At 33.6% G+C, this 27,634-nt stretch overlaps 1 protein-coding gene across 1 annotated transcript in view; it reads left to right on the top strand.

Annotated features, from left to right (window-relative positions):
- CFAP47 (cilia and flagella associated protein 47) overlaps positions 1–27,634 on the top strand; it is a gene marked incomplete at both ends in the record, with an annotated part of 298,007 nt that overhangs the window by 100,137 nt on the left and 170,236 nt on the right. Inside the window, 5 exon segments of the mRNA XM_084289693.1 lie at positions 4,146–4,222; positions 6,395–6,540; positions 12,032–12,140; positions 14,165–14,391; positions 17,106–17,286. Of these exon segments, the coding sequence (XP_084145819.1) occupies positions 4,146–4,222; positions 6,395–6,540; positions 12,032–12,140; positions 14,165–14,391; positions 17,106–17,286 (740 nt within the window).

The following is a 27,634-nucleotide window of genomic DNA, read 5'->3' as shown; positions in this document are numbered from 1 at the left end:
TAGACACTGGAACAGGCTGCCCAGGGAAGTGGTGGAGTCACCATCCCTGGAAGTCTTTTAAAAGACTTTTAAAAGTCTTTAAAAGATGTAGAGCTTAGGGATATGGTTTAGTGGAGGACTGTTAGTGTTAGGTCAGAGGTTGGACTCGATCTTGAGGTCTCTTCCAACCTAGAAATTCTGTGAAATTCTGTGAAACTGATCTATACTAATATAAGCCACACTACGTTTTTTGGGCAGTTCCTGTTTTACTTCCCGTCATAGTCTTTGTTCTGAGATCACAAACTAACCCACAGAGTGTTGAAAATGGCAAATATATATATGAGTTTTCTGCTCAAATGTTTCAGTATTTTCACTGCACTAGTAAGCTGTTGTATCCTTTCTAATAAACAGTTTAATTCCTTTTGTCTTCTAAAGTTTATTGATGAAGTTGCTGCTGTATGGACTCGAGATTTCCCTGTGGTGGCTGACACCTGTTAGTTTTCTTTTCACATCAGTAATATGTAGAATCTGGAACTGGAAGGAACTTAAAAAGACCATCTGAGAAATTCTACTCCAAACTCTAATACAGAAAGCAAAATAATTTTCCTTATGCAAGAATCTATTGGATAGAAAGTGTGTTTAATGGCTTGCATGGGCCAATGTAGACTGCAGAGATGTTTTTTACTTTTGATCCAGACTTGATTTCTGGTATGCCTGCTAACATGGCAAGCCCAGCCTCTTTGTGGTACTATGCAGGAAGAGGTAACTGGCAACTCAGAGATGATAGCTACTGAACTGTTTCTTACTGGTGACCAAGTATTTAAGTAGTCCCTAGTACAAATTTGAACAGATTAGACTAAACCACTGTTAGAATCAGTTGGAAGTATTCACACCTGTTGTTTTCTTTGACTCAACCGGGTTTTGTTACCAAACAGTTGAGAGGCGCCCTCCTAAGCCAACCCTCACATGTAACATACTTGTAGATCTTTTAGTCTATTTAATGCATGGTAAAAAAAACCTCTTATTTGGAAGTGGCCAATTGTTTGCAAAAAAAAACCAACAAAACAAAACAAAACAAAAAAAAACAAACGTGAAGTTGCTTAGTTACCATTCCTTCCATTAAATTAAATTGCTTCTGATACCTGAGTTTTCAGACTGAAACATGAACCACATTGTGATACAATGTGCTTAGTCCCATAATTAGCTCATGGATTCTTTGCCCTTGTATCTGAACAGCACATGTATAACCTTGATGTCAAAGCTTGTCTTGTCTTCTTCACCAGAAATATTTTTCATACAGTAAAATTCAGTATGAACATGGAGTAGAATGATTGGTGCATAAGGCCTCATAGGACAGTACTGCGGGCTTAATGCCATAGCAAACTGTCTGTGTAGACTTATTTTATGGTAGCATTAAGCTGTTCTGCCTAACCCTCTCATTTCTCCCTGTATTTAAAGGAAATGTATTGAGCTAGACTGAAGGTATGCCTTCAATACTTTCCTGATCTTAATTATATTATTTTTATTTTTATTATTACATGGGATGCAATTTATTTTTATTTCAGAAGGACAAGACACAATGTACTCATCTGCCAATATACAGCTCAATTCTCTTTCAATTTATGTATCTGCAGATACTTTGTTCATTTGGGTGAGAATAATTTTACAGAGGCAGACCTTCAAATCAGTGCAATGAGTTTCTCTGCCATTCACCTCAGAAAATAAGATTTATTCAAAGTATGGTTCACCCCAGTGAAGACTTATGCTGTACTGTTTTGGCGTCAAAGTACAATGTATTTCCATGTAATGTTCTTTTTATCTTTTCTTTTTAAACAGCTTTTGAACAATTCATTATTTTTACAGTGATTCTTCTGTTGTCGTCTCTGTTACTGAAATCATAACTGGGCTTTCTGATTCAAAGACAAAGCACTGAAAGAGATGATGTTTTGTATAAAATTTGTATTTTCTTTGTATTTTTGTGTGAGATAAATTATTATTTGTTAGTAAAGAATAAATAGTATGTTATACTCACATACTTCAGAGATCATTTCCCTTTTTGAAAAATGACTTTTAAGTATAGGCATTAAAATGAATCCCCAGGGTAACATATTCTGAGAATTTTACAAGTCCATTTATTTAAGGTTGTGATTTTTTTCTTAGCCCAGCAAGATTAACAATTTATTTTAAGAGAGACCCAATAGCTACCAAATGCTGTACATGATAATTGTTTGGTATAAGCTGGTTCATCAAATTTTACTGCTGGGGAAAATGATTTTTATGTGTGAATAATATTAAAACTGAGTCTAGAACTGAAAAAGCTACTTGCAGTAATTTCTTTTAGATGCATTACAGTGTTTTTTTTTTTCAGCATCTATGGGTTCTTACCTGTACTTGTTGTAAATTAAATAAAACTGTCCTTCCATAAATGTAACTGCACAGTCTCAGCTCCTGTCAATACTGGTAGAAATTGTTTGTGAAGAAGGATAGAAATAAAATATAAAGTAATATCAAGGAAATAAGGTGGGGGGATGGGAATAAGCAAATATTTTGTTATTTTTTTTTTCCCAAGTGTATGTGTTCTTTCAAGTACATTTGAAAAACAACATTGTTGTGAACTGAGTAAGGTGTTTAGGTTAAGGTTCATCCTCTTCATTCATTTCTCAGACAAATCCTTGATTCCATTCTGTTGCATGGTTAATTGCACTGTTAGTGTATATAGACCATTCCTGTAGCCTTGGTGCCAAAGAGGTGTGGAGGGATAAGCTTTACTGTTCCCAGGCTTTCTCATCCCCTTTTTTCAGGGCTATAACCTTGTAGAAATGAATCTTGCATGTGAACTAAATTAACTGAAACAAGAAGAGAATTATCTACAGTAGAAATTTTTGGAGAGCTTCTCTTGTGAGATTTGGTGCTTCCTATCAAGATCATGAACTCATTAATGTGGGGTTTTTACACCCCTATTTCTTCATTGTGTCATGTAAACTCCCCCAAACCTATGCAGAGATGAGTAAAATTAGTCTTTGCACAGAAAATCATGGAAAATTATGTCCTAATTTATACTTATTGTGTGAACAGAAAGTTTGTAAACCAATTATTTTACTTAATTAATTTCCACTCTAAAGTTAAAAAGACAAGATTCTGAGAATGGGATATTCTTAAAGGATGCCAAATTCAGTCTGTTTGGAAATGAGCACTGGAAGAGAAATGATTATCAGGTGGAGACAGTGACAGCATCAGCTTTCTTGTTTTTTTGTTTTTTTTTTTTTTTCCCCCATGAAATAGGCAAATGTTCCACTGTCTATGTTGCATTTTTTCTTAAATAGTTGTGCCTTGTTTCCTCTAAGAAAAAAAAGATGTGTTAAAAGTTTTAAATATTTTGTGTACTACTGATGCAGTTTGGGAGCAGTGAAATTATTTAAGTATCTTTGAGACTCTACCAAAACGTATGTTTTGAAACAACATAGTGCATCTTGGAGACTAGAAATATTTATTTCAAATACTTAAATTAGAAAGTTGCGTTTAGTGGTAAACTCTTCTAATTTATTTAGAGATTTATTTTTTTTTTTCCTGCTAAGGTGTAGTAGTGTTAAAGTCATTGCCATTCTATGATCCAAGTAGAAATTATGAGATATCTTTAAAGCTTTTATGGTCTATACCATTAAATAAATAGGATTTTTAGATGTATTTCTAGAGTAGATTTTACAGGAAACACTGCAAATCTGCTTTGAAGTCAATTGTCAGAGGAATGCAAGGCTTTGTACCAGGGGACAATTCTTTACCTATTGCAATAGAATTCTGAAATGGTAAAGAGAAGAACTGGGACTGAATTCACCAAAAATATTATTGGTCAGGAATGTTTTTGATTGACAAATACTAATTGTATTTTTTTAACGTGGAGTTTTGTTTATAGATTACTGCAGGGATGTTATACAACTTAATTGAAGGAAGCACATTCTAGCTCTGCTGTAAATATTACTACTAACTTAACTGGAAGAGGTGGTACCTGACATTATTGATAAGTAGATAGCTCCAAAACATTTGTTGCTTTTGTTTGAGACATTCGCTTTTCCAGTATTTATGTCTAAAAGCCGGGAAGAAGCTATCTGTTAAGTGAAATAATAGAAATCTCCAAATTTACTATATTGCTTTCATTTTTTTGGTTCTAGTTCTGAAAATAATGTAATAAATTGTAAAAACAGTGCACTGCCTAATGAGCCAAATGAAGAGAACAACTTTAATTGCTGTAAGTACCTCTATACAACACACCTTATGTCACTAGAGTAGCAATTAGAGTATGTGCATAAGCAGAATTTTGACATCTAAAATATGCTCAGAACTTATTATTTATAGCTGTGTATCATCTGGTATTTTTTATTTTATTTATTGAAGTGATTTCTAAAGCTGCACTTTATTCCAAGTGACTTTAACAAATAAATATATATATTTTTAATGGCCCATGTATTGACTTCATGGCAGTTTGATGTGGAGTCTTTTCAGCATACCTGAGTTATTTTCAAAAATACTCATGAACAGTGCAATTCTTGTTTTTGTTTCCTATGAAATGTCAGTCAAAAGTTCTGTAAAAACATACAAATCTGGAGTTGTAGCCTTTTCTGAGACTGTCAGAAGTCCACGTGAGCAAAATTTTGCCTTATGAAATTATTTTTTTCCTCTTGGGATATAATGCTTGCTTTCTATGAGGCCATGTGGAAAACAGATTTGTAATATGAATCGCCTAGCTCTTCTATTTATATTTATTTCTCATATTGTTTTCTGAGATGTGATTAACAACCAACTAATGCAAAGCTCATAAAAATTAAAAGTATGTATCTTAACTAATGAAGTAACGTACCAAAACTATGTTTTTGCTTCTTGTGGAAGTGCACTTCTGCTTTGAGTATACTTCTTGATACTTCTCCCTGTAGCATACCAAACAAGATCCAACTAAGAGTCTTCCACATATGTTTTCTTCTGAGACAATGTTATTATTAAGGGTCAGGAGGAGTCCTAATTGGAGAGCAGTAGGAATCAGAAAATATTTTTGTATTTTTTTTTTGAAGCAACCATAATAAAGAACAGAATTGCCAAAAAATCTTAAATTATTTAATAAATGTACTTCTTTGGTGATTGTTTTAATTTTGCACAGTCCAGAAAGCAGGTGAAGAGGGAGGATTCTCACAAGACTAATTCAGTCTGTACCACAGTTTGAATACTTTGAATGAGGAATACATACTGCAAAATACATACTTTGAATGAGGAATACTTGAACAGGTGACAAGTTTAAGAACTGTTACCTTACATAGTAAAAAAATTACCATATTTGATGAAAGGGTTAAAATGGGCTTTGGGTTCTGTTGGTGATTGTTTGTTTGTTTGTTTTTGTCATTGTTTATGTAAGCTTTGGAAATGTCCGTTTCACGTGCAATTTATCTGTGTGTTGAAATGCGAATATTGGGAAATTCCTATTGTTATTGTTTGGAAAACAAACTGGACTATGGAAAGAAAAGGTCGTCAAGGGTGAGATGGTAGAGGTTATGCCTTTCATTAATGTGGTTCTTGGATTTTGGGAGGGAGGTGCTGATTCACTTACATTTAATTAGCCAGAGTTTTGCATAATTTTCTTATGTACCCCTGCTTGAGCCAGGGAGGGTTGGACCAGATTACCTCCAGAGGTCCTTTCTAACCTTAGCTGTTCTGTGATCTTCATTTTTGGTTGCCTGCACTTTTAGGACTGAAAACTCCTAGTTTTCTCTCCTAGGTTTCAGTCTGTTGATCTTTCTAGAAGGTTATGCAGCCAAGGTAGAATGAAAGTCAGGCTCTGAAGTACTCTGCATTACCAAAATATGCTCATGAGGGGAAAAATACTCACTGAGAAAGTAGTCTGACTCACAGATTCACCCATAAGATTCCTAGTATCCTAGGAAGAAAATGCTATCAGCATTTTATTATTTTTTTTTTTTTCCTGAAAGCAATACTGAGAAAGTAAGCTTTCCAGAACTTAGCTTTTGTCTATTCCAGAGGATTTCAGGTTATAATATAAAATGTAGTTTCTGCCACTGTGGGCAAGATGGTTCATTTAAATAGTATTAAACTGTATTCTTCTTACTGGTAAGAGGAGTTATTTGCTTGTAGGCTGTACATCTTTAAAGAGTTTTATTTTTATTTTTTTTATAGATCAGTCTGATTTCCCTGGTTTTGCTTCAATGCATGAAATAAGAACAAAATTAATTAGAAAAATGAATGTGAATAATACAGCATGCAATATTGCAGCATATTTACACAAGTGTAACTTCAGAGTACATTAAATACTGATTACTACAGCAGGCTGTATACGATATCCTTATATTTAAATTCAGGCAGTATTTTGCAACTGGTGCTGTTGTATCTAAGCAACCATTAAAACTTATTTTAACAGCTGACCAGTCCAGCCTCCTGCATGAGTTCTTCAGTCCAATGGAAAAACTGTTCTTGACAGCGAGAAGTTCTTCAGGCTTAGAGATTCATTTTCTTCCCTTTAATCTGGAAAAACGTTACTGCACTGTCATTCTGGTTAATGAACTGGTAAGGATGGAAAATATGTTCTGTGATTGGCTTTCACGTGATAGTCTAGTCAGTTAAGAAGACTATTTCTGTAAAACTTTAAGATGTTTGCCAGTTATATGTAAATAGGGTAAATGAATATATAAATCTGTTATGTACATATGTTCACATATTGTTTTTGCTTGCATATGCAATTATAAAGATATCTGTGTGCAGACTTTTGGAAATGAAAACATGAAAACCTTTTCTCTTTCCATATATATATATATATCTCTTTCCATATATATATATATATATATATATATGTTTGAAATAAAATATTCCTATAACTCTTTTGGGGAAACATTGCTTAAGAAGTTGATGAGAGGTTTGCATAAGGTTACAAGTTTCAACTAAGAAATTTAAACTAAAGTTCTCTGCCCTTTTATCTCCACAAAACAAATATGGAATTTAAAACATTTATCTTGATATGGGATCAAGAGTAATGCTTCTGGATGAGATATAGACAGGGAAGAAATGCAGTCTTTACTGTATCTAGGATAAGATGCCAAAGTAGAATAATAATAATTTTCCTTGCTCTGTCTCTCCTTTCCCCCCCACCTCCTTTTTTTTTGGTTTAAATAATGCTGTCCAAATTCCGTTCAGTCCTTGTCACCAGTGTAAGGAAATCTGCTGAACAGGTTGTACCTGAATACTAACTCTGTTGCTGTTACTATTTATTTTTTTCTTGATTCATGCAATCTGGCATTTGACATATGTTTTTAGCTGGAATTGATTTCATCAAATTACCAAGACTCAGTTTTGACCAATTTTCAGCACTTAAAATTTGCACTCCGACTCCTTCGATGTTCCTGTAATCCTTTATCTCAGTGGCCACAACTTTCTTATTTCTGTCTTTCATCCATCATTTCACCTCTTTAAACCACTCTGCTGTGTTTTTTCCCTATCTGTCATTGTTCTTCAGCACTTTATTGTTTCTCTAAACTTCTTTTACATGTGGTTGATCTCAAGGCTTTCATTCTCCTTCTTACGTCCATAATACTACCTCTGTTTCAGCTTTCCCTCTGTGCAATTGCATGTATCTGCCATTCTGTCTGCAATGTTTTCATGATTTGTGGTGGTATATCCAAAACTTATTTATTTATACCTTTTCTCCTTCACATTATTAGCTTCCATATTCCTTGCTATAGAGCAAGAGACTACTGATAGTGTTTGGTGTTTTTGTGTTTGGTATTTGTTTTTATTGTTTAACTGTGACTTTGGTTATGGCACATGGTCTTCTTAACGTTCTCCTTGCTTTAAAAGGAAAATATAACTTATGCAATAATGCCTAAGCCTGTAGATACAATCCTATTCAATATTTGAAACCAACCACTGGCTTTTTTTTTTTTTTTTTTTTTCCTTGTCTTTAAGAAAGTCATTTGGTTGGAAACCTTAAGGAACATACAGTTTTGTTGTAGTTTAACTTCGGTGGGCAGCTAAGAATCACACAACCTCTTGCTTACTACACTACTTTCATCAAAAATGCAAAACACAACAATATATGAGGCTCTACAGAGAAAAAGTAGCTGCATCTCAGCCAAAACCAGACCAAGTTCATTTGAGTTTCTTGAAAATAAGTGGAGAGAGAGATTAAAGATTTTCTTCTAGCACCTACAGTCAGACAGTGAGCTTATGCCATAGCATTACCTTACTGGCACCAGGGAATTAGCTACAAAGAGGTTATATAAATGTCCCTCTGTCAGTGCAGTGTTGTCTTTGTTCACAGTTCTGTGAAAAGAAATCCAACCCAGTGCTCAGCATTATTCAAAAAGAGATTTTTTGAGGGGGGAAGAAATAGACATATAAATGTGAAACCTCAATATGCCCTAAGGAACTATGGTGTACACACCTTGACTATTGTGTGCAGTTCTAGTCACTCCAGCAAACGGTATAATAGGAATCAGGGAGGAAAAGAAAGAAAAGAAAAAAAAAAAAAAAACCAAAAAAAAAACAAGAAGCAAGAATGATAAGAAGTATATAATGGTTTCTTTATGGAGAAAGATACTAAAAAGAAATTAATTTCCTTCAGTTAAAAAAAGAGACAGGTAAGGGACATGAAAGATGCATATAATTATGAATAATTTGCAGAAAGTTAATAGAGCAATTGTGGCAAGAGATACAAACTGAACCAAATGAAGTACTTTTTTATATACAATTATTAATTTATGTAAATCAACTGTCACAGGACTCTAAATGTTAACTAGTTCAAAAGAAATTAGACAAACTCATGGAGGCTGGGTCCACCACTTTTAATTCAATAAAATGATCTGGATGCAGTCTCTAGATAAAGAATACCCTAACCTACAGTTTTCTGGAAGCAGATCTAAGAAGGATCATTTTCTACATGCTATGATTTTATAATCTCTGCTGTTGGCATTCTCGCTGTTTGTTTTTTTTATTAAGAGCAGAAGCATATGCCCTGACAGAAAGTAGGAGTCTCATGCTACATTAGGGCTTTTAACAACAAAGTTGTTTAATGAAGAGAGGGGAAATGGAGACATGCTAATGAGAGGAAAGCAAATCAGAAAGAGATGTGATCAGAGTTATGGACAGTTAAAGTTTCTGACAGCCTCTAGAAACCATTGAGGGTTATCCCCAGTGGTGATGTAGAAACATCTAAAATTTGACACCTGGCTCCTAGTCATTTGTCATAGCAGAAAGCATTAATGCCTCTGAGGAGACACTCATGTCCTGTATGGTAACGGTTTCTGGAAGACCTGTTCCTTTAAGCTTAACTGGTTAGGTGGGATGCATTTAAAGGCTGCTGAATGTATAATGAGTTTGATATGTACAACCTTGGGCTAGGAAAATGCAAGTCCCATCCACAAAATTGTATCATATATAGTAAAACGTGGAAACTCCTAGAGTAAGATGAAGCTGCAAAGTATCTATCGTGACTTGTACAGTGATGACAGGTAGAAATTGGCTTTAAATATTGTGTATATGGCTGCAATATCACTATTGCACCATTTTCTCATTGACAAACAATGGTAGCTGTATGACCAAGCTGTATGATGGTCAAATGGTTTTGTATAATGATGGAGCTTCAAATCAAATACAAGCTTTTTGAACTTTTGCTTTTTTTATAAAAGCCCTTTAAAAGTCCTTGCTGGGCTTTTGCTGTTTATAATCTAATAAATCATTTAATTTAGCATTTCTTTCTACATACCTTTCCTAATCATTAAGACAAATGGACAAAAACAGCAGTCAGAGTCAAAATGTAGCTTCATTACAATAAAAGATGTCGAGATCCAAAACACTAGATAAATGTTGCAACTAGATGTTGCTTTTTTTTTTTTTTTAAAAAAAAAGAAAGAATCTGTATGTTAACTTTTCTAATGTTTGAAATGACAGAACAAGTTGTTTATCATTTCTCAAAGTTTTGTTTCTGTACTTGTTTTTAAGAAAAATCAAAATTGATATTATTTAAATTTTCAGCATATGTCTTTTCAGAGAAGGAATTGTATATTGGGCAATATAAGTGGGTTGTTTTTTCTCTAGATTTCTGTTTCTGGGAGCTAATCTAAATATGAATGACTTTTGATTTCAATGATAGTCATTTATGAAGTCATAGTTTAAAATTGTCACTCCAGATTTTCACAGGTAAATATCTAATCTGAAATTAAATGGTTTGTTTAAAGAATACTTTACTCTCTGTTGTTCTTAATTACTGACTTTCATGGAAACTGCAAATTTCTAGTAGCTATTCATGCTTTTGCAATATTATCTAGCAACACAATTAGATAAATAGCTTATTCAACAGACATTTTATTTTATTTTTATTTATTTATTTATTTAAACATTAAGCCCTAGAAAATGTTTACGCTAGCCTTTGCAGATCATGAAAACTGGAAATGTAAATGATGAAAACCAAGGGATTCCCTGCTAAATTTGCAAAATGGATTATGATACCCATTCTGCTAAGAAAACCTCAGCAGAAAGAAAACAGGATTTGCATTTTTTGGAGATCAAAAAGCAAGATTTCTTCAAAGCAAGAAGGGAAATGGGGAAATTTGTTCCTACATACAAGTATGTTGATGTCAGTGATGACAAAAAAAGTAATTGATAGTAGAACGGCAACCTAGCAACCAGTTCCTTCATGAAATTAGTTGTACATGCTGCAAGCTTGTGAGCTTGTTAGTGGTCCTTACGGAGTCAAAACACTGTGTCAAACAGGAATAATTTCTGTTTAAATTGGTTCCCAGGAGTGGCTATTAGTTTGGATGTGGGAAACCTATTTTCCTGTAGGTTTCTTTAATCCTTCTCAAGGAAGATTTGTCTGAATTCTTGAACCAAGGAAGGGGAGAAAATGCCATCAAAGTTCAGTAGTTTTCCTTCTGCTGTGCTAGAAACATAACTGCAATGTTTTTGGCTTTAGCATAAATATTTGATGATGCTTTGGATAAAATAAAAAGCAGGTATATCTTCTGTTATTGACCAATATTAGAGTGAAAAAATTGCACTGGCTGACAGGTAAACTAACAGACATAAATAACCTCCCTCATATCTGGAATGAAGAATATATGAAATAAATGCAGTTTTGAGGCATGATTTTATAGAATATAGTTTATGGAAATATGAGTTGACTTTCTGTAGTAAATTATATGTCTAGTCACAGCAACATTTGATCTTCTGCCTTGCAGTCAGTAGAAACTAAAGTTGTACAAAAGTTTGCAGAAAACTGAAAGAAGTTAACAAAGCAATACTATTATGTCTATTAAATCTCCTGGTGTATGTATATATGTACCTAATTTAATTACGTTTAGTTTTGGGATGTTCTTTTTGTAGTCTTTGTAGTTTAGAGTACTTATTTTTTATCACTTTTCTGTTTTTATTTGCTTCCTCCCTCCCCCCCTACCCCTCCCTTTTTCCTTCTATTATTCAAGTATTATTTCTCTGATCATTCATTTATACTTTCCTCTATGGCAAATTATTGTCTTCCTTTGTTCTGGGTCATATTTATGGTTATTTTCAAGCTTCTATAGGAATTTAATTATTTTTGATGAAATACAAGTGTTATTTGCTCAAAATTACAGTAACCATTTTCTACAAAGTGAAAAAAAATGAAGTCAACTGGTATATATGTTTCAATATATGCAGCTATAGTGCTTAATTAGAATTCAATTTATCACCATATTTGTGACTCAGGGTATTCTCGTTCTGTTAAATTATATGAGGAGTTGGAAAGGATTCAACTTGTTAAAATTTCTTGGCTTTTCAGATTTAATATTCTTAATTAAAACCATTTAGATATCATAGCAGGGTTTGAAATTATATATATTTTTTTCTGTTTAAACATAGTTCTAAAATAATGGTTCTTCTGGATGTGTAAATTATTCTGCAAGCCAGGCCTTCAGTGTTAGTAGGTTATCTTTGTTTTCAGTTTTAATATTCTGCTTTTTTTTTTTTTTTTTTTTCTTCCATGAGTTCCTTTAAGAATTATATGTATATGCATGTTTCTGTGTTTCAGATTGGAGAATTTGTATACCTGGTAGAAGGAACAGGTGATATACCTTTGCCTTCAGGACTGCTTCCAATGGATAGTCCAAATGTTTTGCATATTAGCAGCACATTAGAAGGTAAAGTAAATTGAAGTGAGGGCAGTGAAATAAAGCAAATCACTCTTTGCAAATATTCTTTTCTGTTAAGATTCATTATATGTATCTGGTATAAGCAGTTGTTGGTAGTGAAGTGTAAGAAAGGTATTACAATGTAAGTATGAGATATTTCTTTTAATGTTGTCCAGTCCATTCTCTTCAGAGCAGCAGTGATCTGGTTATTAGTTATCTTATTGGACTTACTTGTATGTGAAGCTGTTTTTAACAGTCTGTATCATTTTTTTTTCATATTTTCTCTTTTATGTCAAATGTGGTCTGTAGCCATATAAACCAGGACAAGTCAATTTACCTGGAGTTTTTCTACTTTTAGAACACATGAATATTGTATTAAGTATTGTGATTTGACAGATAATCCAATACTTTTGTCTTTAAACAACCAGTGATAAACTGCTGTCAGTTCTATTTCAGAACCAGTATGGCTATATTTGAAATACATATATCTTATGTTCTGAGATTAAATTTAAGAATTCAGTGCTCAGTAGGCAGTAAAGTAACTGTCCTTCTGTCTGCTTGTTACTAAATGTAGATTCAGACGCCAACTAATCTGAAAATAATTATTAGGTATATAGCCTGTTTCATTGATAGTAGTTCAGACATACTTCTCCATGACTGAGTCTGGAGGTAAGAGTTATTTGGGAGAAAGGGGGGAAAAGGGATTGAGGGAGAGGAGCAAGTTTTAATAAGTTTGATTGATTTATTTTTTTCCCCTGGATGTTCTCAGGCAAGACAGTTTTTAACATGGTACAAAGATCAAAAAAATATTAACATGTCTAGGTCAAAATGAGGCATTTAGGAAAACGTGAAACAATTTCTAAGCCACTGATCTCAATGCACCTCTAGTGATATTTTGTATTATAGCATTTTAGTCATTCTAGTCTTTTCCTGGAACTTCCTGCCTATTACAAGGTCTTACCTTCCTTTAATCTTTGGATTAGTCTGGTCAGAATCATGTTCATGAGATCTTCGTATCCTGGGAGCTTTGTATCTCAGCCATTTCAAGCCAGACTGGGCAGAGGTCTGAAGAAAGTCACTGCTGAGTGTGTTTGATTCTGTGGACCAGCTTGACCAAGTAAAAAGTATTCACTGAAAAAAATACGGAGATGTACATCAGTTATGAAACTTTCTCTGCTATGCGTCAAAAGCTAACCAGAGCAGTGCAAGATTATTTTGATTTAAGGCACTTGCGTGAAATATCAGAAATCTATGCACCACTTCTCATTTATTAATGTAAGCTCTCTTATCTGTTTCCATTCTTTCTGTGAAGGGTAAAAATATGCTGCTCTTGGCATGCATTTTGCCAAATAAAATGGAACATTGTTTTTCTAAGATCCTTTGATACTAGTGCATGCATAAAAGCTCTCACCCGCAGTTTTGCTTTCCAAGATGTTTTTTTTTTTTTTTTTTTCCACTGATATTTCTACATATGAATGTGAAAATTTGAAGTAAGTTAAGTGTATCTACAGGAGAGACAAGGAAAGATTTGTTGGTATTTATTTCAGAGAGCTTTAATGAGAACTATGGATCTCAGAACATTCTACTGAAAAACTCTTTGAGTTTTGCCATCTCTGATCAGAGTTATATTGATGGTGACTTCTTTTAGGAGCAATGCAACATCATCTAAAGGAATAAAAGAGTGGTTGTGCTTTAAAGGAAACAGACTTTTTTAAAGCTTTATTACTATTGTAGTAGTAGTAACACTGAAGTCTGGGTTTTTTGATTAACCATGAAAAGCAACTTCTATTTGGATTTCAGTTTGTGACAATTTTTATTTCCCCACTATGATTAAAAATATTTTTTTTATGGAAGTAAATAGCATGTACTGGAGAAGTAACATGTAACTAAATATCAAAGGAATATTGTATTCAGGTTTTTCTTTGAACGTTAAGGATTTTAAGTACTCTATGAAGATATAGTAGCAGTTGACAAGTATTGTTTTTGGTGGTGGTGGTGGTTTTATTTTATATTTTTTATTTTTATTTAAACAGGTCCAAGGGCAGCAGAGCCGGTTTTATATTTGAAATGCAGTCTTGAGCAGACTCTTGAAGAAAATCTCAGGATTCCATTGATCAATGAATCAAGAGAAAGGGCTCTGGCTATTGCTGCACAACAGCAAATGTCAAATATTGAATATGAAAGAAGAAAGATCACAGAGACTCTGGATAGCAGTAGTGTCCGAGTTGCAACTGCATTGCTAGGGCTGTCCAGAGTAGAGGTGAGAAACACAGAAATCTGGTCCTAGAATTATTTAGCTGTTCCTGTGTGTAAAAATGAAATTTTAAAATTTTAAATTTTCAGGAAATATATAGTCCAATGAAGTCTTTTTTGTTGTTGTTGTTGTTTTTAATATATTCTGCAATCTGACAGATTATAATCCTCATTCCCCTCAGACACAATTTAAATATTCATTCTGAAGTTGCTTCCTCACTCATGTGATTAAAAAGTCACCATTTAAGAAATGTTAGCTGCAGTTAAAAAGAACATTGATGGTTTATTTGAGTTAGCTTCTGAAAAATACACATTGATTAAAGAATCTTTTATACTCTATGTATTGATGTCTGTATTAGTGTCCTTATGCTCATTTTATAAGGAAAGAAAATTCTCTAACAGAATTTTTATTTTTTATAATTATTTTGTATAAGAACAGACATACCAAATTGAGGAGCAGGAAAGACTTTTTCTTGTTTTGCAATCAATACACCATACTTTTGGAAAGCACTGGATCTCCCTTATAAGCTATAGTTCCCTACCTATACATAATTCCAACCTAGGGGTATTTCCCCAAGAATTCAACATTTAGAAAAAAAACCCTAGATAGTCCAGTAGACATTCAAATAGTATTTGTGAATGAATTTATAATAGCAATACTCCCAAATAACCAAGCTTTTTTTCTCATATAGAATCCAAATTTAAACATCTATGGATTATGGCCAAAGTCTGGGTTTTATTGTTTAATTTCCCATGTGAACCTGATGCTACTTGGCCTCAGGCAGTTGGCTGGGAAGCTGTATATTATTGCAATTTTTCAGCTGGACTCCTTCCTCAGTATGGTTCCCAGTCCCAGTGCTGCATGATTCCCAGTGCTAGGGGGAGAGAATTTTCCCTAGAGTCTTGGGATTGTTAAATTTATGCCTTTTTATTTACAGATAAGTTTAAAAAGTAATACAAATCAAATTAATTAATGTTAATATTTTGTCATGGGACAAGAATTGTAACCATGTAATTTAGACACAAATATTTTTGTTTTGAGCATACCTGCTATGTTGCCATGGTGACATTTTATAAACTTTTCTTAACTGAAGTCCTTTAATATCACAGTCGGTTAACAAAGACTTGATGAAAGACTTGCCTGCTCTGAAGCTGTAGATCTAATTGAGATGGAATGTAATGGTACTAGTCTCTCTGTGACTAAGTATGCTAAGGTCTAACACGAGTGCTAAATTTACTTGTATTGAAGAACAGTGGAAAACAGTAATGAAATGTGTCACGCTTTGTACTACTGAATAAATAATCGTGTGAGAAGTGAAAATAACATGCAAAAGGACATATTTGTTTCATGTACAGAAAAATTTTTAATTGCTCGTCAGAAATAAAATAAAGTAGTTCTGCTATACCGCTGCTGTAGAAAAAAACTTCATTTAAAAATACTGCTCATGATGGAAATCAACTATGCAGATAAATTTCTAAAAAGTGTTCCTATTCTTTTTATTATGAATTCTGTCCTGCTATCTGTATAAAAGTGAGAGTATAGAAATTCTGGTGGCATTTATTGAAGAAACTTCTTTTCTGAGGGGGACTTCTGCTCTGCAACTTAATTTGGAGTTGAAGTATTCTTTTATGTTCATTGTCTAAATATCCCCTCCACCGTTCCTGACCAAAAAAAGACCCTGTCCAAAGTTTTTATTAAACTTTAAATTTTACTCATGTTCACTTAAATCCCATTGAAAACAGCAATAAATGCGAGCTGTATTTTGAAGTTAGACTGGATATACATCTTCAGGAATGTATACTTAGTGTTTCTACTTGACCTGTCTATATGCGTGGTTGAAAATCCTGGCTATTTTTGTACAGTGCTTTTACACCTTCTTTTCCTTGCTGCAAGAAAGAGAAATCTGTTTTGATCATCTTTGATGATTAGAGTTACTACAGTTACTAAATTTGTTGAATTTATCGTTTATCTCGAGCATTGCAAATATACTGTGTTGTTGGATCAAAAATTGAAATTGTGAGCAAGTCGCGTGTTAAATCATTGCGTTCTTTCAGTAATGATTTCCTTCAGGTGTCTAATTTAGTTTTCATTATGAGATTTAGATGCCTCTTTTGATTTTGCCTTTATGTGTTGTGCTAAAACTTTACTAAAATGTTTCCTGCTGTGAATTAGCAGTGCCTTTCACCAAAAGGAGGAGCTTGTTTGTCCATAAAATTAATTCTAAATGCTTTGATTTCTCGAACATATTGTCAACATTTGAATAGTAAAGTTAGCACAGTTAACTATACAGTAATTTCTCACAGAATGTCAAAACATTTTTTCTTTTTTCATACTATCATTAATGAGAAATTTTATGGATTAAAGAAACACCTGTTCTGAAACAAAATACATTTTCATTTTAATATTTTCTCCTTTTTTTTTTTTTTTTTTTTTTTTCTCCTCTCTGAGTGTCTTTAAAGGTTGGTAGGTGGTTTCTGAGTAGGAGGTGTTTTTACTGTAAATCTCAAAACATTATTTTTAAATTAATGCTTCAGATACATGATATCTAGAAAATTGTACCAAACAGTCTTTATTCAGGAGTGCCTCTCAACCATTGCTATATAACAGGACTAATTACCACTTTACAAGTTATGGAATTACACATTTAAGCCTGTAACTTCCTAACCTGAAATTATTATGAGATCATTGTTCATATGTACACATTATTCCTTCACTTGCAGAGATGCGAACTCCTAAAACCTCGTAAATTCCCACCAGAGTTGAAGTATGTGGATTACAGTGTACAAGTGAGCATGCGAGAATTATTTGACGTTCCTGAGAAACTCTCTGTTCCAGTGTTGGCATCTAGCAGAGTTAATTTGGAAGTTCCTTCAATAAAAGATGTTTCACCTGAGAAAATAGGTAAGAATATTCATAAATATAATGGATTTGATTTATTCTCCCAGAGAAACTGTTCTCCGAAGATTTCCTAAACACTTAAAGAAAATGGACTTTCTCTCAAATCCTGTACTGAAATTTTAAATGTTTTCTTGTTTACTTGGCTCACATTTTGATCCTTCTTTAACTAGTTTTTAGAATGATTTATGTAAACCTATATAGCATTCTAGGTTATATTGCATAAAAGAACTAGACCAAAAATTGTTTATGTTTACCTGATCCACGCACATTTATATCACAGTTAATGTGTTGTCCCAGAAGTATCTGGTAACAACACAGACAAATAAGTTTTGGCTTTGCTGGTTCAAATTAAGTATTAATTTCCTTAGTAAATTTAGTAAAGGCTTGAAATATAGTCAGTCTATTAATGTGAAAAATCTACAGATTCTTTTTATTGCTTATAAGTCTTGATAAGTAGACTCCTTCTGTAAGTCCCTGTACTTCTCAGTGGCACTTGGAATCAGTTGTGCTTTCATGGCCTATGTTTTTATACTCGTTGCACCCTGTGCATTTTTGGTTTCTCTTCTGGAGGAAAAATAAGGATTTCCTGACAAGTCAGAAATTGTTACAGAATTGTTCTGTTTAGATTATAGTATCTGCGCTGTAAAACATTTTAAGGTCTGCCAGGCACATTTTCAGAAAGGTGAAAATGCAGTATTAAAAGCAAGTAGACTAGTGGTCGGTAGAAGCTGTAGAATAGAGGTATCACAAGTCGGAGGCTAAAATATTTCTTGAGTGACAGGGTGTTTAAATCCTAGTTAAAATTATTTTGTTGTCAGTTTTAAAAAAATAATTGACTGTGTTTGTAATAATGGATGTAGAGGTGATATTAAAAAATTGTAAAGGCTTTGTTGAGTGGTGTAGTGTATTCTTTGGATTGTACTATAGAAATGGGGAAAACCATCCAAGAAAGAGAGTAAAATCTGCACAGACAAATCTAATAATGACATGATACTGTGCTTCCATCATAATCTCAGAACAAAGGTTGATAACTGTCCAGGTATTAGGTCACTATTACTTAGCAGCTTCTCAAATTATTTTTGCATTTTTTTTTAAATGTGGATGAACATATCTAAAAAAAAATAAATTATTAAAATATAGTGAAAAAATACATTAAAGTAAGGAAGTGTTTACTTTTCTCTTAATTTGTGCTGATTCTTTATCCATCAAAGAAAAGCATATAAAAAAAAATCCTAAAGAGCTGCAGAGAATACAATCACTCTCTGTCTCCCCCCCCACACACTTAGAATGTGGGAGCAGTATAAATGTCTGGCAAACATTTTAAGAACGCTGTTAACAAGGAATTAAAATGTAAAAGTCAATGCCACTGAACATATTTTATTGTAAAATAGATCTTGTTAAATAGGCTTATTAAATATTTGACAATATTACAGATTTAAGATATAAGAAAGAATACAATATGTTTATCTTTCTCCTAGTATGACATCTTGACCAAAACCAAACAATATACTTGACTGGAACAAAAATAATAAGCTAAGCAGATTGAAAAACTGGAGGATTTATTATTATTATTATTGATTCATTTGCTGGAGAACCATCAGAAAGTGAGCTCTCAGGAATTAGTTCTTGTTGGACAATTTTAACCACTTTTCATTACCAATTTGGAAATTGATATGAAATGAAAAAAAAAATTAAAAAAAATATATATATATATCTCAACTTTGTCAAGTTAGTAATGACAGATTTTGTGAAAAAGTATTTAGTTGGAATAGCCTCATGATCTATGTATTTTGGTGCAATCAAGCATATGGAACTATGTGTTGGGAATAGACTGCATGCTAAAACGTAATACATACTGGTTTTGGAAAGACTCCAAGTTCTTTCAATTGCACTTTGAGTACCTGTCTTAAATCTCCTCTTAAAAATACACAGAATGTAACTTGTTCTTTGCTAAGTAAAAATTTTGGTATGTAAGAAGACTACATACCACAGAGATTTATCACCATTGCCTTGGAACATCATCCTACGGGCTTTAGTAACTTTAGATCATCAGAACTAGCCTAGGAAGTAGTTCAATCCCAGTGTATAACTCAGGCAAAAAGTAACTGAAAATAAAAATGCTTTTCTTTATAAGCCAAAAGATAATGAATTTGAGCATGTAAAAGCTCATGTAAGGCATATTATAACCTTGAAATAAATTATTTTTTTCATAGCACTGTATATTAGCAAAGAATGAAAAGGCTAAAATGTCAAGTGGAATACAGATAATGGCTCCAGATTTTAAACAACAGAGAAGTAGCGTCCTAACGTACCTCCGTGTTTCACCAAACAGACAAGTTGGTGGTTTCCATGGATATAACATGTAGAAATGTTTTGACTGTCTTACTTCATCTGTCTCATTATGTGTGTGTTTCCAGAGTAAAAACAGTACAAGTTACTATTAGTTCTAGGTTGTAGCTAATGGTTTCTATCCTTTTGTTTTCCTTTCTCCCATTCCTTGCCATAATCCCTAAGTAGTCAAGAAGCCATTACTTTTGTGGCTGGTGATAAAGGAAAGAAGTGACCTTCCTTTAAGTGAGAAATTAAGTGAGAAATTGTGCGATGGCTAAAGCTATGAACACAGGGAACACAAGCCAGTACAAAACAAAAGGCCAGTAAAACTGTCTATTGGACTGTAAGCTATGGTAAACGTTTCATTCACTATTATGCAGCTATAATAAGGAATACAAGCTATTATTACAAGCTATTATAGTTCTTATCAAACCTGTCTTTTCTACTGTTTCTTTTTTTTTTTCCTCTTCCCCCAAGGAAGCTTCAACTTTCTTAATTTTCTCTGATTTCATTAAATGGTTGTTGTGATAAGCTTTTCAGCAACATAACCAATGGGTTTAATTAAGTGGCTGTCTTTAAGTGACCCCCTTTGTTATAGAACAGAGTTTTATGCAACCAAGTGGTTTAAGGTACTCTTGCATAATGAGATGTAAACTTCATTTCTAGCAGTAATTATGAACAGTACATAGAATGCACAATATAATTGCATTCTTCTTGAAAAAAATGTGATTTATTATTTAAAGGAGTGCAGTAAGTACGCGTATTGGCATGCCTATTGGACTGCAGTAAGTGCCCATATTGACATGACTACTGAATTTTAGACTGATCTTTTGATATTTACTGGCAATTTAAAAAGCAAGCAGTCAAACAAAACAAACAAACAAACAAAAAACACCAGACCTTAGAATAATACCTTAAATCCCATTTGTTAGCAAATAGGGTCACGTTAACAAAGAGGGTCATTTTACATTCTACCCCAAAATCTACATCAGAAGCAGCAAAAAGGCACACCTCTAAACTGTGTTAATTTATGAAAATGTTATGCATGAATAACCAACTCTACAATGCAGATTCAATCTCAGTATTTTTCTTATGTAAACTATAATTGTAGTTAGAAACATGGTATGTTCTCATTGCCATACTGACCAATAAGTAAAGTGCAGAACAACTAACAGTCTTCTTTCTATGACTTTTAAATGATGTCTCAAATATTTTCTCAGCATTGGTTTTAATCATAACAGTCTCTCTCTTTTTTTTTTTTTTTTTTTTTTTTGTTTTTTGCCTTTCACTAAAGCAATTTCCCGAGGCTTTAAATCTATTCTTCAATAAAGTGTTATCAGTAATTCTGTTATTTCATCCTAGTGTTCCATGTTACACATGCTACATAACTTTTCCAGTATCTTATTTTTGTTGTTTTTGTTTTGTTTTGTTTTATAAAGCAGAAAGTCTTAATCTTTTTAAGCAAAATTACATAGTTACTGGCCAAAACACAACTTTGTTATATTTTCATTTTACTGTTTATATTCTGAGGCTTTATTCTAACTCCTTATCATGTTAAGACCTTCAGAGTTCAGTTCTATGATTTAACTGGCAGTATAGTAATAAAAATTTAATTACTTTTGGTGGTCTTAATCATTGAGGATAGTGAGCCAGTAATGGGATTAGAAGTGTAAAGGATAACATTCCTTTCTTTCTCTATACAAATAATTTAAAAATATATATTATTCTATTTCAAAATGTGTCACTGAAAAATGATGTGTAGCTCTTTATCCTTACAAGTTTCACAGCAGCTACATTTATTGAGTATGTGCATATATTAGTAGAAAGATGTTTTAGTCTTGCAGAAGTGAGAAGAAATTAAATATTAGACCGGACGATTTTCGTTTGTGTTTAATACCTGCAAAAGTTAATTCAGTGGAGAATACCTGCTTTTTCTAGTGCTTTTTCTTGTTTTTGTTTTGTTTTGATTTGCAAAAAACTTTTTGAAGGCCTTTCACGTATGCTGGTGTGTGAATAGGCTTAATGCTGTGGTGAAGTTGTTAATCCTCAGAAAACATATCAGAGAATTCTGTACCTCATTCTCTGTTCAGAATTTAGTATTGTCTTTCAGAAGATTCACAGAAACCTGGAGTCTACCTAAGTGAAGAATTTTTGGATTGAAAGAGAAGGCTTCAAGCTCACTTGACAAATGAAATCTGTAGGGCTGAGGATGCTGATATGTGATTTAGGTTTTCATCAGTGAACGCTGACAACCACTTACATGATTGTCAGTGTTAAGGCTTATCTTTGTCTTTGCAATCTTGACACAATTACATTTGTGAGGCATAGAAGGTACTGCTTCTCTAAAGGCAGTAATAGATCTTGTGTTGTCAGGTCCTGTTTCTCATCATCACCAGTCCTGAGAGAAGACATTGGACTCTTTTCATTTTAATTATGTGCATATTTGGACTTGTTCCATGCTGTGACTGGAAGGATTGCTGTGCTGTCCCGGTGGTTTTCCCTGACCACCTTCTAAAGTTGAAATCACCAGAAACTTTGAATATAGAGAGAGTTTTTATGGCTCTCAAAACTGTAACCTGATAAGCATCTATCTGCCTTCATATATTCTGTGAACCATTAGGGTAAAATGATCTAATAATTAGAAAATTTTGCTGTGTTTTTTAAAGACGTATGTTTTATAGATTTTAAATTTAATTTAATTACTTTTAATTTAGAGTTGCCAGAGTCACTAAAATGCTCTTTGTAATGCACACACATATATTGATATTTTATTTTATTTTTTCTGATTTATCTAGAGATTTCCTACCATGCAGTCCTTCTTTGTAGATTTTTTTAAAGGAAACAACATCTTTCCTTAAAAAAATTCTAGATTGCAGACAAAAAGAATGTGTATTACCATGTACTACAGAAACATCTAGCCAGCACTTCTTGTATTAAGCAATAAGACTTCATTACTAATTTTTCACTAACTTGTTCTGTTGTAGTAAATGTTATAAAAAGTTGTCTCTGAGTCTTACTTTGTAATATTTGCTTATGCATTCAGTATACTTCTTTTTATTAGTTGTGAACAATCTTCTCTGCTTGTAGGAAATTTTGCTTAATCTCCTCCTCCTCCTCTTTCCTTCTCTTGCTTACTTTTTAAAGATCCTGCCTCAGCCACTTCCTTATTCTAGTCATACATACATATATTACTTTTTGATACATGTAAATTTTAGGCAACTATTTTTGACAGATTGTATCTCTGTTCTTGTGATGTAAGATACAGAGGCTTAAAAATTTTATTCTAGCATATTTTTCCAAATGTAATACTTTATAATTTGGCTAGCCCTATTCAGGAGGGTCTGTGTATCGGGTGACTTAAAAAAGTACCTTAGTTTCACTGTCTTTCTTCAGTTATATTAAGTAAACTTCTTATTTGACAGCATTTCAGTTGCCCCTTAGCATAGTTACTGTGTAGCCTGCTTATCGCTAAAGATTCTACAACTATTCTTTAGGAATACTGAGGGGCCGTGTTTATTAAAAAGTAATCAACAACAACAAAATAAGAAAAATAAACAAAGAAAATCAAGAAACTATTCATTCTACTTTATTATAGTGCCACACACCAGTTTCTGAATTTGATACATGTGCAAGGCTGATGAGTATTTGTGACAAGACTGAAAAAATATCACTGCCATTTGCATTTTTATATCAATTAAGAAAAAACTGCTTCCAGGCCATTTATTTTTCCAGCATAATCTTCCTTTTTCCAGTTGATTTAATGTATTAACTTTTTGCTTAGATGTGTAAGGATGTACTGTATTTAAGTGGAGAAAAGAATCAATAATCAGTTAGTGGGCTTCTTAGAAATTCTTCTGTTGTATTCAGATAGAGCTAAAAAAAAAATAATCAGCAAACGAATGTGCACAGTGGTAGCAAAAATTTCACAACATATCAGCACTCATTAAGGGATGTAAAAGAATGGTTGATTTTTCAAGACTACTGTCTTGAAAACTGAGTGAGGTTCTGATTCAGATAAGTTCATTTGAAGACCCAATACATAAGCAGAAATTAGAAGAGTTCTGGGCTCTTCAGCATGGTTGCTTATTTAACCTTACAGGAGTCTGTGCCTGCAAATTCGGTCTTCAGTTCAATGTAGCCAATTATGTGTGACATGTGCGGTGTCAGAGGCTGAGTTAAGTTCACTGTGAGACTGAGCTTTGACTTTCTGAATAGATATTACCATCATTACTGAATAAAAGCTAATAGAAGGTGCATATAGCTGACTAACTGCTGAAGACATGTAGTTTCCTACCATTGGAAATTATGCCAACAGATTGTGATATGAAAGAATCGCATTTCTATTCCAGCCCTTACCCTCCTAACACAAATTATAATAGGCCTAAATAGCAACGAATCTACAATGTAATATTTTTACTAGAATCCAGCATATGTTTTTCATTTCATTCTAAAGTCAACAAGAAGTGAGTTTTTATTTTATTTTGTTTTAAAGATTAAAGATACTGTTCATTGGCTAACACATTTAGTGTATTAACTTTGAATTCAAGTCAGGCAGACCTAAAATGAAGAGTTGTAGGATTTTTAAGAACCAAAAAACATGGGCTTTATTGATTCCAGATGGTGATCTGATTGTCTTTTTTACCAAATAGATGGCATAAGATGCTAGCCATTTGCTAGAGAACAAGATCAACACCTACATGCTGTAAATTAGTTTTCCAAGAATGCATGGTCATATTACACCAAAAGTTCTACTTTTGCAACTGCCCTTGTTTTGACAGCTGTTTTGCTTCTAAACCCAATTCAGATTCAGAATCAAGTAAATGTTTCCCATAGGCATTTATCTAACACAAATCTATAAAATGAAACTTCTCACAAAGTGTTTTATTTCCTGCTTCTAAAAGCTCTTAGTATGTAGCATGTTTGACCAAGATACTGGATGTTGAAACTTGCTTGCACTTCTCAGCACAAGAATGTTCAAATTGTTGTTCCTTCTCTACCCAAAGCATTTCCTCATTATCAGAGAACAGACTGCCATGGGAAGAGTTGTTTGCTTAGCCAGCTGAACTGAGAGAACCTACAAATGATTGGAGCTCCTGTGAATGATTAGAGCTCAGATCTAAGGCAACCATGACTGTGGCAAAATGATTAGGATGCTCATCCAAGAAGGAGAATCTAGGGCCCATGGTCCAAGGGCTGTTTGCCTGTTTCATGTGAAATCTGTCCCCATCAAACAATGAATATCCTGTCTAGAGAGGGAAAATGTACCAGCAACTGGTATTGTTCTGCCTGATTTTTCACTGTCAGAGGAATGCTTGCAGTCTCATTCATTTCCATGGATGCAGGCTCTGCTTCCTGTTACATGGAAATAATGCAAGGGCTGCTGGCCATTGCTTACTGTTATTGCTTTTGTCCCAGAAATTGTAAGGTCAGTTGTGACCCTATGGATTATTTTAATCTTTTAACTAGCTCCTAATCTAATCTTTGCTGCATATTTTACAGGACTGGGTAAGAAGAAAACATGCTAAAATTAGATTTTTAAGCCCAATATACTTTATGGCATTTAAAATTTGCATGAAAAAATGCAGAAAAGAAAAAAAACAACCAACCTTCATGTGTAATTCACAAGGAAGTGGTTTCTGTAATCATTTTGATTTGGAGGTTCTTTCTCACTCCAGATACCATATCTTATATCATAAGATATTATATAAAATCAACATGACAAATTTACTTACTTTCCTTTTCATTTTGATTATAAGTGTTTTAATTAATCAAGTAACTTATTATTCAATGTGATTTTTTATGCCTAAGAAAAAAAAATAAATAAAATTGATGCCAAGCTGAATAATATAAAAATAAAATGCACGGAAGACTTTTGTTTGTTTTTTCCCCTATTGAAAGCATTTCTGATTGAAAGTCCAATTCATTGAAAGACAAAGAGGGATCCAATTCAGTGAAATTAAACTGTGAAAGTTGGTAACTGAAATTTCCATTTACTGCAGGAAAGTAAAATTCACTGAGAAATATTTTTGGAGCTTCCAATTCACTCACTGCACTGTATTTCTTCAAATACATGTTTACAGTCTACTGTATCTTGAAATACAAGCATTTAAAATGTGTACTTAAAACTTCAAGTATGTCTTTTGTTTTAATATCCTAAAATAATTCTTAGAGAAAATTGAGGACTGTATTCATGAACTAAAGAATGGACAGTTGTGTTCCTTAAGTGCCAAATTCTGGTCACTGTTGTGGAAGATAACTAATGGGGATAATAGATTGCTGACAAAATTAAAGAAAAAAATAAAAAAGAAAATAAAAAGTAATTCAAAAATTACCAGGTTATTAATCTTGTCTTTAAAAAAGAAACAAAGAAAAAAATAAAAAAAAATAACAAAAAAAAAAAAAAACAACAAACAAACAACATTTATTTTAGAGAGGGTTAAACCTGAGGTGCAATTTATACTCTTTTTGATAGCCTAGTAATTTTGAAAGATTAATACTGCCATTCATATGATTTCTCTCTTGAACTTTGGTTATTTTTGTGCAAAAAATGAAGTACAGATGACCTAAGGCAACAAGAGAGCTTCAGTTTGCTGTTCATTTGCAGAGGTGAGAACTGAATATGCGAGGAACACCACTTAATGAAAGAGAATGAGCAGCATTGCAAATAAAGATTGATTGCACTTTCAAAGTCCAGTTATACAAAACAATAGAAAATAAGCCACATTAAAGGAAGAAGAAGGGAAGCTCCACAAGAATTTGCCAGGTGTTCCCCCTTAGGGAGAAGTGAATTGTTTACGGAGTTTTATCTGTAAGTTTCTGTCATGTCAATACATTGTCTCTGACCTTCTTCATTATCTTTCCAATGTGGGCTTTTGGCATTGGTTTCTAATCTTGTAAAATGCTGAAAAGAAACAGTCTTTGTTAAATATAAAACTACAGGGAAGTTGTTACAGCTGCAGTCTTCAGTTTTTCAAGTTCCTTAGAGGCTCTTGGGAAGGTTGAATGGAACTCTTTTGGTGGCCAGTCGGTGGTATTTGTATAGTGCCTTCCCTTCTGCTTTGTAAAGTGTCCTAAAAGGGCTAGTGAAGGGGGCAGGATACTGTGAAAGTCTCTGATTCTTTCTACAAGTGAGAGCAGAAGAGGATGTCTCTGTAGCAGACATTTTAGATCTGGCTATTTTCAAATGCAGAAAGCATTTGTATTTGCTTCTTCTATACTCTAGGAATTACTGTGGGGAGTTTTTCTTACATGCACTGGATTGGGCAAATTGGACTTTTTATGGCTGTTGCAGTTTAACCCCAGCAGGCAGCTCAGCACCATGCACCCACTCACTCACTCTCCAGGAGGGATGAGGGAGAGAATTGGAAAAGTAAAGGTGTGAAAACTCATGGGTTGAGATAAAGGCAGTTTACTAGGTAAAGCAAAAGCCCCATGCTCGAGCAAAGCAAAACAAGGACTTCATTTGCTATCAGCATCATTCTCATCAGCAGACGGATAAATATTCAGCCACATTCAGGAAAGCAGGGCTCATCACATGTAGTGGTTTCCTGGGAAGACAAACGCCATCGCTCTGATCATGTGTCATCCTCTCACCCCCTTCCTCCTTCTTTACCCCAGCTTTTATTGCCGAGCATGGTGCTCTGTGGTATGGGACATTGCTCTTGCCAGTTTGGGTCAGCTGTCCTGGTTGTATCCCCTCCCAGCTCCTTGGGCACCCCCAGCCTCCTCGCTGGCAGGGGCAGCATGAGAAGATGAGTCCTTTGGTCTGTACAAGCGCTGCTCTACAACAACTGAAAACACCTGTGTGTAATCACCATTCCTTACATTAAAACTCTAGAACACAGCATTGGCTGAGCCTCTCTACAAAGACAATTAACTCAGCCAAAAGCAGAACAATGATTCTGTTTAGTTTGGACACTTCAGACTTTTTTTGGAAACCCAGACATTCAATCCAAAATTGTGCATAGGAAATGTCTAACAAGGAGCTCTCATGCTAACTACTAAATTTAATAGAATTCCA

Source organism: Netta rufina (genome assembly GCF_964035555.1).
Source record: "Netta rufina genome assembly, chromosome: 1".
In the NCBI taxonomy this organism is placed as follows: domain Eukaryota; kingdom Metazoa; phylum Chordata; class Aves; order Anseriformes; family Anatidae; genus Netta; species Netta rufina.
The sequence above is the reverse complement of the archived record's forward strand: the minus strand, read 5'-3'. Positions and strand labels throughout refer to the sequence as shown.